This window comes from Cervus canadensis, chromosome 13 (genome assembly GCF_019320065.1).
Source record: "Cervus canadensis isolate Bull #8, Minnesota chromosome 13, ASM1932006v1, whole genome shotgun sequence".
Classification (NCBI taxonomy): Eukaryota; Metazoa; Chordata; class Mammalia; order Artiodactyla; family Cervidae; genus Cervus; species Cervus canadensis.
Window position 1 is genome coordinate 33973313 of NC_057398.1, and position 10408 is coordinate 33983720.

The 10408-nt window shown below is 39.1% G+C and overlaps 1 protein-coding gene across 8 annotated transcripts in view; it reads left to right on the forward strand.

Annotated features, from left to right (window-relative positions):
• The window catches only part of LOC122451780 (calmodulin-binding transcription activator 1), a 664205-nt gene that overhangs the window by 649627 nt on the left and 4170 nt on the right, over positions 1-10408 (forward strand). For 4 of the 8 annotated variants that reach the window (XM_043484680.1, XM_043484682.1, XM_043484684.1 and 1 more), the window contains one exon: positions 125-155. The exons of the other annotated variants lie outside the window; for them this stretch is intronic. In XM_043484680.1, coding sequence (XP_043340615.1) covers positions 125-155 — 31 coding nt within the window. The remainder of the gene's footprint in view (positions 1-124; positions 156-10408) is intronic. 8 annotated transcript variants of the gene reach the window in all.

Genomic DNA, 10408 nt, shown 5'->3' on the forward strand with positions numbered 1-10408 from the left:
CAGAAAAAAAAAGGAACTACTTTATAGTCTTTTTTTGGTTGTTGTTGAAATAAAGCTATTTATAAGATTTCTGTTGTGACCCTCACATGCTAATAGCTCTTTGGTGTTGTTTTACTGTCTAAAGCCCCCTGGTGGACCATAGGCTGTACAAAAGGGTGAGTGTAGCTGCCTGCTAGCCAGTTTATCTTTACCTTCCATTTTCAATATTTTGCTTTTTGCTTGCTTGCATGGGGCTGCAGCCTAGGTATGCCAGTAAAGTTTCACATCCATTTCGAATGAAATAAAATAAAAACTAACCCTGACTACTAACACTGCTACTTTATACAACAGGAGAACAGTCACATACAGACATACATAGATGCATGAGCAGGTGAAAGGCCCTGAAGCCACTCTAGCACTTGGTGGGAGAAGCCTTCCGTATGAAAAAGGTGGCTGGTGGGACACGTTTAAATCTAAACAAGGCTGCACTAGAAGGAAATCCTTAAGCAAGTGGTAATTGGTGATGAAAATAATCTACATGAAATTCAACTACTTCTGTGTGGAAATTTCTAAAGCAAGAAGGCTTGCTAGGTGATACTGACGTTTTTCTTTTAACTCATCTGTTTCCTATTTAGAGTTACATAGTTTCATTTTCTAACTCTTCCTTTCCTAGTGCTAGGAGGTAAGTCAATACCTAGAGCCAAGCCAGTACCCAGAGCTGTGCTTCCTGAACCGGCCCAGTACGTTCATTATCCAAAAGGGAGTGAACCCAACTTCCAACTTTAATGACAGTGCTGAAGAAAGACAGGGTGGTGTGAAGTGTCTGAAACCTGTACATTCTGTATTACGGTCCCGAGTGGATGTTCCAAGAAAATGTGTGTTTTAAAGAAATGAAGCGGTAGTTCAGTGGACCGTGTGAGTGTCAGTGAGATTTTTAGAATCTGATGCTGATTTGTAAGTATGCACAGACATGACTGTAACAAGTCTTTGCTGTTATTGTTCAGTCACTAAATCATGTCCAACTCTTTGTGATCCCATGAACTGCAGCATGCCAGGCTTCCCTGTCCTTTACTGTCTCCTGGAGTTTGCTCAAACACATCTTAAGTTATAATAAAGGATGTAGCGGGCAGAAAACTGTTTTTTAAAAGCCAGAAATTGAATTCACTAAAATCAGACTTGAATTTAGGTTAACTAGACAACTTTTGTCCTAGAGATAGTCTTAAGATGCATTTAAAAATCTAACATGGCAGAAAAATAAAGTAAAATAAAACATGGCAGTTACCTCTATCAACTCAACTACATCCAACATCCTCCCTTCTTACCTTATGCTAACACTGTATTTAATCACTTACAAGATTTCTGAGAAAAGATCATGCTTCAGAAATTCCCAAACTTCTAATGTCTTTGGAGATGTTCTTTCCCATATAACCACATTTGTGTTGATGCTAATATTTATTCATTATATTTTAATCCAAACATTCAAAGGCCTTTTAATTAAAAGGCCAGGTAATAAATGTCTGTTGCAATATAGCAGTTCCCCTTATCCATGGGGGACACATGCCACGACCCCGATGGATGCCTAGTGGATGGGTAGTACCAGACCCTAAACATACATACATATATATGCTAGGTTTTCGCCTATACTGACAGGCAGTTCACATATGCAGCATGGGTGTGCTGGACAAAAGGGTGATCCACGTCCCAGGCAGGACCAAGATTTTACCACGCTACTCAGACAGCACACAATTTAAAACTCATGAATTGTTTATTTCTGGAGTTTTCCACTTAATATTTTCAGACCACAGTTGACCTGTGGCAGCTAAAACCTTGGAAAGCAAAACCACAGATAAGGAGAGGATCACTGTATCTAGTTCCGCCATCGAAGCATCAGAACAGCCACAGACAGTCCCATCAGTGGAGAGTCGTGGCTGTATTCCAATAAAACTTTATTACACACATTTGCATTGGGCTGGATTTGGTCCACAGACTGTAGTTTGCTGACCTAGGGTGACAGGAGAATTGAGTTTTTATACATTCTTCCTAAATCAAGATCCCAGGTGGCTCAGTGGTAAAGAATCTTCCTGCCAATGCAGGAGACTTGGGTTCAGTCCCTGGGTCAGGAAGATCCCCTGGAAAAGTAAATGGTGACCCATTCCAGTATTCTTGCCTGGAGAGTCCCATGTTCAGAGGAACCTGGCAGGCTATAGTCCATGGGGTCACGAAGAGTTGGACACAACTGGATAACTAATATATATATATATATATATATTTATATATATATTAGTTATCCCTGTAAAAAGTTGACACTGAAGGAGAAATTAGTTTTTAAAAATGTAAAGCAGCTACATGCCATTGTAAATTTAACTAGTCAGAGCTCTCTAGAATTAGGCAGCTGCTTACAGTTGAATTATTTCAGGTCCCACATGATGGAGCTGGCTCAGAGATTTGAGCAGATTTCTCTGTGTTTGAAATACAAGAGGAAAATGGGACACAAATCTCCATTTCTCTCTTTTTCTATTCCCTTTCACTCTCTGCATACATAGATAATATCTCTTTCCATTAAAAAAAGAAAAAAAAAAAAACTCCCAAGAGAACAGATGCATGCCCTAGTATTCAATTTAATTATAAGTGATAGTATCTTGCATGTTCTGTGCAATTTATATAGTTCGCTGCAAGGATCCAACAGTTTAGTAAAAGCAGTTGCTTGTGCACTTTGGAAGCTTGTTAGGGTCTGGTATGTTAATGATCCTTTTTAAGAGTACATTTTCTAGAAGTGCTTTTCCATGCCAACCAGAGTCCCCACCTTCATTTCCTGAACGCCTGTTGCATTCTGCTGTGAGTTCCTAAAACTCCTCCTCATGCATGAAAACTTGGAATTTCATAATACCCCCATCCCTCTCAAGTCTTAGGGGGCTGGAGAGAGAGGAACTGAGAAGCTTTCAGGTTCCCTCCAACATGGTTATTTTTCTCTGATGTATGAATTCCCAGGTGACTCAGTGGTAAAGAAACTGCCTGCAATGCAGGAGACGCAGGTTCAATCCCTGGGTCAGGAACATCCCCAGGAGAAGGAAATGGTGAACTACTCCAGTATTCTTGCCTGAGAAATCCCATGGACAGAGGAGCCTGGTGGGCTACAGTCCATGGGGTCACAAAAGAGTCTGACAGGACTGAGCAACTAAACAAGTTCGTTCCCTTGAACCGAGGAACAGCTTATCTGTGTCTTGTCTAATTCCCAGTAGGATCTTGTGTCCTCTCTGTCCACTGGAGAAGTCGGATGGCCCTTCCTCTGAGTCCCTGGATTAAAGTGGCCCGTGGGAGGCAGGGCTTTCTCTGAGGAGGATTTATATTCCTGGAATTTATGTCAAAGAAGATAATGTACTTACTAATGTATAAAGTAGACCATAGTTAAGGCATTTAAGGTTTACATATTCAGAGATAATAATTTGAAAAGTGAAAGAATGAAATTTCATGGTATAGTGTATATAAAAGGCAATTTGACCCCAACTCCTAATTTAATGAAGGAGAAAGATAATATAAAGGGAAGTGATGTCAGCCATCAGAATTGGGAGCCAGTAGGCTAATTCCAGCAGCTGAGCAATCAGAAAATACCCATTCAAATTATCAGTCTTGGGGAAAGCTAAGAAAAAGCACCAAATGGTCTTCACTGAATCTAGCTCATTTTCACTTAAGTCTTTCCTCCAGACTTCACCCCTAATTTATCCAGTAATTTAAAATGGAGTCATCCAAATCCTAATGCCGTCAGAGGAATTTGTTTTGTCTTGGACACAATAACTATCTATTTGAGAAAGCATTAAACACAGACATTTGAGTCAACAGTTTTAATTATTATTTTCCTAGTTCTTTGAGGTGTGATACAACTTCAGTAAATGGCTGAAGGATTGCTAAGCTTGAAGAAATTTTTTAGTGCACATGCTGAAAATCTGCATTCCAGTTGGATTTTGAGTGTCTCGAACAGGGTGTTATTCAGTGTTACAGCAGAAAACCAGGATGCTTCAGATGAAAAAGAAGATAGAAAACAGCTGAATTACCTAACAGGTTTATTCTCAAGGTATTGAGACTAAAATAGAAATTGCCTTAGACAAATTTCTTCTTTCCCTGATGAGATCAGATTTCTGCAAGAGAGCCTTATAACCTGTTATAGTCCCTGCAGGTATTGTAATCAGCAGGACTCCCGGTATTGAAATAACTAATTTCTTATAAATTGCTGGCCTAGCTACCCATGTTGGATAAAGGTGGGTGAAACCATGCAACTGGAAGGAAAAGAGCCCTGGTTGGAGGAAGAAGAAATAACACTTTCTGATCACAGATTTTTAAACAACAGGTTTTCTATTTGACAGCTGAGTTTCCAAACACTTAACCAGATGCTGCTAGTTATCTTGGTAAGTAGCGTTGACAGCACAGATTCTTGAGAGCAGTCGAGCCAAATATCTGCAGTGGGTCGCTAGCAAGTTCTGCAGGTCACACATAGACTTGTGTGTGGTTCTCTCCACTTTCGTCCAAAGGGCAGCTCTCTAACAATGCCTGCGAGTGAGCTGTTTAATTGAGGAAAGGAACAGAGTCTGTCAGCAACTCGGATGTCTCACTTCTCTAGTTAAACATGGCGTTAGGTGAATTTCCAAGTGGCCCAGTCGGCTCAGGGAGGAGTGAGAGATGAAGGTGGGACGTGGCATCTCATTAAAATCTCTAAAGTAATTCTGTCTTACTTGCCTCTTTTAGGAAATGAATCTTTTGGGAACACAGTGGTGTGTGTTACATTGCAGACAACATGCTCTGTGTTGTTCTTATTGGGCCTCTCTGTCTTTTTCATTTTGCAATCCAAATGAGGTATCCGGAAAATGGCAAGACCTTTCTTTTCCTAAACCCCCCCACGAGCTATTGCAGCTCTCAGAACAACAGGTAACTAAGCAGAAAGCCGCCTCTGGCTGCCCTGTACATTTCTGACGTCCAGCATTGCAAGAATATACCTGCCAAGATCCACTGACTCATGACACATTTCCCTGGCTGAGCATCACAAGTAGATGTAATGAAGCCGCTTTGCCTAATGCTTTACCCATGGAGCCATTGTTTGCTACGAGTTTCTGAAGCAGGCCTACTTCATTTATCCATAAATGATCATGGGACGTCTGATGGACAGAAACCCCGTGGGCTTCTGCTGGCTTTCAATGCTGTTGCTTTTCTTCCTCACTTCAGTGCATTACAGTGCAACGCGGTTTGGGTTGAGACTGAAGCAATACCCTAAAGTGATTATTTTCAGCCTAGAATGTTTGGGGGGTAATCTCAGGGTTGTCTTTAATTTTAATAGCTGGATGGTCACAGGCCAAAGTCTTACTCTTCTAATTACTGTATAAGTCCAAGCCAGTAACACGAGGACCATTTCCCAAGTTATGGGTGCAAAGTTCAGATATGTGATCCTGGCAGCTCTCCTTAGAGTAGCAATCTCCTTGTACCTGCAGAAGCTACAGTTTCTATTTGTATGGTTGTATTCACAATCTCAAGGAAGACTGCTTTGCCTGTCTTCCATGCAAGGGAATTCAGAAGTAAGTATAATTATCACAGGCCTTGTTTTTTTAACATGGACATTATTAGATTCTTTTCTTTCCTCAACCTGAATGAGTCTAACACCTGTAATTCTTCAAGAGAACACAAAACTTAGTAACCCTTAGTTGAGTTTGTGTAACATAATGTAACCAAAGGTTATTGGACATCTGTATTTTCAGTTCTGTAGACGTGATGACTTGGACATCTGTACTGACAGTTCTGTAGACGTGATGACTTTGACATCTGTATTCTCAGTTCTGTAGATGTGGTGACTTGGACATCTGTATTCTCAGTTCTGTAGATGGGGCAACTTGGATGTCTGTATTCTCAGTTCTGTATGTGATGACTTGGGCATCTGTATTCTCATTTATGTAGATGTGGTGACTTGGACATCTGTATTCTCAGTTCTGTAGATATGGTGACTTGGACATCTGTATTCTCAGTTCTGTAGATGGGGTAACTTGAATGTCTCTATTCTCAGTTCTGTATGTGATGACTTGGGCATCTGTATTCTCATTTATGTAGACATGATGACTTGGGCATCTGTATTCTCAATTCTGTAGATGGGGTAACTTGGATATCTGTATACTCAGTTCTGTATGTGATGACTAGGATATCTGTATTCTCAGTTCTGTAGATGGGGCAACTTGGATGTCTGTATTCTCAGTTCTGTATGTGATGACTTGGGCATCTGTATTCTCATTTATGTAGATGTGACGACTTGGACATCTGTATTCTTAATTCTGTAGATGTGGTGACTTGGGCATCTGTATTCTCAGTTCTGTAGACGTGATGACTTGGACATCTGTATTGTCAGTTTTGTAGATGTGATGACTTGAGCATCTGTATTCTCAGTTCCGTAGACGTGACGACTTGGACATCTGTATTCTCAGTTCTTCTGTATTTGTGGTGACATGGACATCTGTATTCTCAGTTCTGTAGATGGGGTAACTTGGATGTCTGTATTCTCAGTTCTGTATGTGATGACTTGGTCATCTGTATTCTCAGTTCTATAGACGTGATGACTTGAATAGCTGTATTCTCAGTTCTGTATGTGATGACTTGGGCATCTGTATTCTCATTTATGTAGATGTGGTGACTTGGACATCTGTATTCTTAATTCTGTAGATGTGGTGACTTGGACATCTGTATTCTCAGTTCTTTATGTGATGACTTGGGCATCTGTATTCTCAGTTCTTTATGTGATGACTTGGGCATCTGTATTCTCAGTTCTGTAGATGTGACTTGGACATCTGTGTTCTCAGTTCTGTAATGTGATGACTTGGGCATCTGTATTCTCAGTTCTGTAGACATGGTGACTTGGACATCTGTATTCTCAGTTCTTTATGTGATGACTTGGGCATCTGTATTCTCAGTTCTGTAGATGTGACTTGGGCATATGTGTTCTCAGTTCTATAGATGTGATGACTTGGGCATCTGTATTCTCAGTTCCGTAGACATGGTGACTTGGACATCTGTATTCTCAGTTCTGTAGATGTGGTGACTTGGGCATGTGTTTTCTCAGTTCTATAAATGTGGTGACTTGCATATCTGTATTCTCAGTTCTGTAGCCGTGATGACTACAGTTACTGAAATTTCAAGTATACTTCCAATTTCAAAAATTCTGCTCTACATTTGCCAAGTTTTCACACTAAAAAGAAGCTCACAATATAGGCAGGATCAATAAAACTAGCTCCATCAATTGATTTTTGTTTTGGTCTATAAAAATGATCTTTTTCCCCTCCACTGAATTTTTCAGTTGTTCTTTAATGTCATGTAACTACAATATTTGTAAGACACAGTAGTTGTAACTGATGGACAGAAAAATATAAGTCTTTTTTATAAAATGACAAGCAGAGATCATTATTATGAAGGAAACACATACTCATTGTAGTACATTCTGGAAATACAAATAAGCAAGGGATATCACCCAGAGATAATAATTGTTATTGTACATCCTTTGCATGGTAGAAGTATTTTCAATTAACCTGTGCCTTTTAGTTCACGTCTTGAATGAGTGAGACAAGGCAGACACAAATTTCTGTGACTATTTGAAATACTCCGGTTTGAAACATCTAACTCTTAGAATTTATTAAAAATCCTCGCATCAGAAGTTGTTCTCATTCATTTCAGTGGATATAAGTGTTTTCTGTTTTTCTTTGGGAATCAGCCTAACATTCAAACATACTTTATCCAATTGACATTTGATTTAAAGCAAAACAAAACAAAAAATTAGGCACCACTGTCTTACCCTAATAACCTACCCTTGAGTCACATAAACCTCCATTTATGATCTCAGTAGAGCAGACTGTAAAAGCCAATTCCAGGGGTATGTTAGCAATCAATATGCTCAAGAAATTGGAGAATGAGGCTAATAGTCCTCGGCTGCCCTGATTCTTAGACCCATTCTTTTACGTTTCAGATCTGCTTCAGATCCATGTGTACGTTTTACATGGAGCTATTTTTTCACTCTAAAACACTGTAATAAAATCAACACATGGTTTTATAAAGGATGGCATCTTAGAATTGAGAAAAGGGAATTGTCATCAGTTTCAACCTCATGCCACAGGAAATTTCTAAATGCGTGTTTTCTGTACAGACTTTTGGAAAAGACAAGAATTGTGTTTAAAAATTTATTTTTTGTTGCTGTTGCCCTGAGATACTGTTTGAGGCATCAGAGTGGAGGAGTGAAGCCAGATAAATCTGGCTTCAAGTCACCATTCTGCCATTTGTTAACCTTCTTGCCTTTCATACAACACTCCTTCTGCCATTTGTTAACTATTATGTATAATTTTGGGTAGGCTGCTCAATTCTGCAAATCTCAGTTCTCCATATACAAATTGGAGAAGATGGTGAGGTTGTGAGGACTAAATAAGGTAACACACACAAAGGAACCCATCAAGCTATTGGAACATGCATTCTCTTCCTTTTTTGCTAATTTCTCCTTTAACAACTTCCTTTTAAAAAATGCCTTTGCCATTTAATTCGTTTTGATGTTTTGTATTTATAATGCGAGCAGACTGTGAAAACTGTACTGTGAAACTAAAAACTAAATTCTCCACCGGAATTCAGTAGTTCGGAAAGCCTAGAAAATATATCTGGAAATAGGAATGTCTCATTTTTCCTAAGTTGATAATTGTGGTCATTCTGTGTGTGGACATGCAACTCTCTTTAACTTAATGGTGTGTGAAGCCAGCACTAGTTTTATAGCACCATATTTACATTGTAACTTTAAAAACTTAGTTGACACTTTAATTAGCTCAAAAAGAAACTAGCAAAAAAAAAAAAAAGCGGCAGAAACAAATGTGACCATTTTAACTTAAAAAAGTTTGCAGTATACCCACATGACCGACTGATTACAGATTTTTGGTATGAACATTTGTTATAAAACATTTCTGGTCTATAATTCACGTCCCTTTTTAGTTCATCCCAATGATGAACTTAAGATTTGTAAAGTGGGACTTCCCTGGTGGTCCAGTGATAAAGGACCCAAGCCTGACTCTGCACTTGATTGCAGGGAACCTCAGTTCGATCCCTGGTCAGGAAGCCTGGATCCCACATGTTGGGCGGCGTGGCCAAAAAATAAAAATATAAAAATAAAAACTTGAACACTTTACTTAAAAAGAAAAGATTTGTAAAGCCTTCCTGTTCCCACTCGAGAGACATGGTGAAGGGAGATCTTTGTGTTTATGCTCTCAGGTTTTGAATTCAGAGCTCTTTCAATCCTAGACGTCTCACCAGTGATGGAGTTTCTGTTGCACATTTGTGAATGAGTTCTGTGCTAGTGCAGAAGTCAGGGGTCGTATCTGAAGTAGCATGCACATTGCGGTAATTCAGCAAGGAGGTCTGCACAAGGCCGGGTACATTGCATGCCCAGAAGGAAAGGTGGCATCGGTGCATGCCTTGCATTCTTCCAGCCAGAGGACTGTTAGTATAGATATTGCATGTTTAAAAATTGAACACAGAATATGGCATGTTTCAATTTTTAAAAAGCCATTTATTTATCAAGTATGCATGTCCAAAATTAGGGACCTATAATGATGTGCATTTTTGTACTGCAGTATGACCCACAGTACCCCAAAATTTAATGATCCATAATGTACTTAATCGTAAAGTTCAAGTGATACCTGGATGCAGTTGTGAATACAGCAGGGTATTCTAAGTGTACCTGTTAAGAAAGAAGGCTTTCATAGTTTCAAAGATATACTGTTTGAGCAAACTGGGCTTGGTATATTTAGTAAATAAATCAGACAAAGAAGTACATTTTCAAACATTATAATTCTTTTTGGTGATGATAAAATGACAAAGCTTTTTTTCTGAAAGAGAGCATCTTCTCTTTGAAGAGGTCATATATCAACTTGACAGAATACTCAGAAATGATTCTGCTTGGAGGTGGTAAATATAATTTTTTTTTAATCGCTATTATAGCACACGTGCCATTTCATTGAATGCCAACCTCAGTAGAGCCATAACTTATTACTGGTTTTTCAAACTGTTTTCTTTCCACTCCAGTGTTCTCTAGAAAGGGAACTGACAGTCACCTTAAAATAAAATTTAAACTTATCCATATAACTTGAGATAACAGGAGAGGCCCTTCTCTTAGAGAATGAGAAAACGGTATTTGGGAATTAGCTCTGCACAGGACCATATTGGGAAAACAAATCAAATTTTTTTTCTTGTCATACTATTGAGGTAGAATGTATGTGTCTAGAGAAACTGCCGCTTCTGTGTGGCTAAGATCATCCTCTCACACCCATTTTTAGTAAACAAATGTTACCACATGGCATACAGTGCTGCCAGAAATCTATGACTTAACACAGCGCACACTGACTTCAGAAGTTAGATCCTAAAGTCACACTTGCCTTTGACC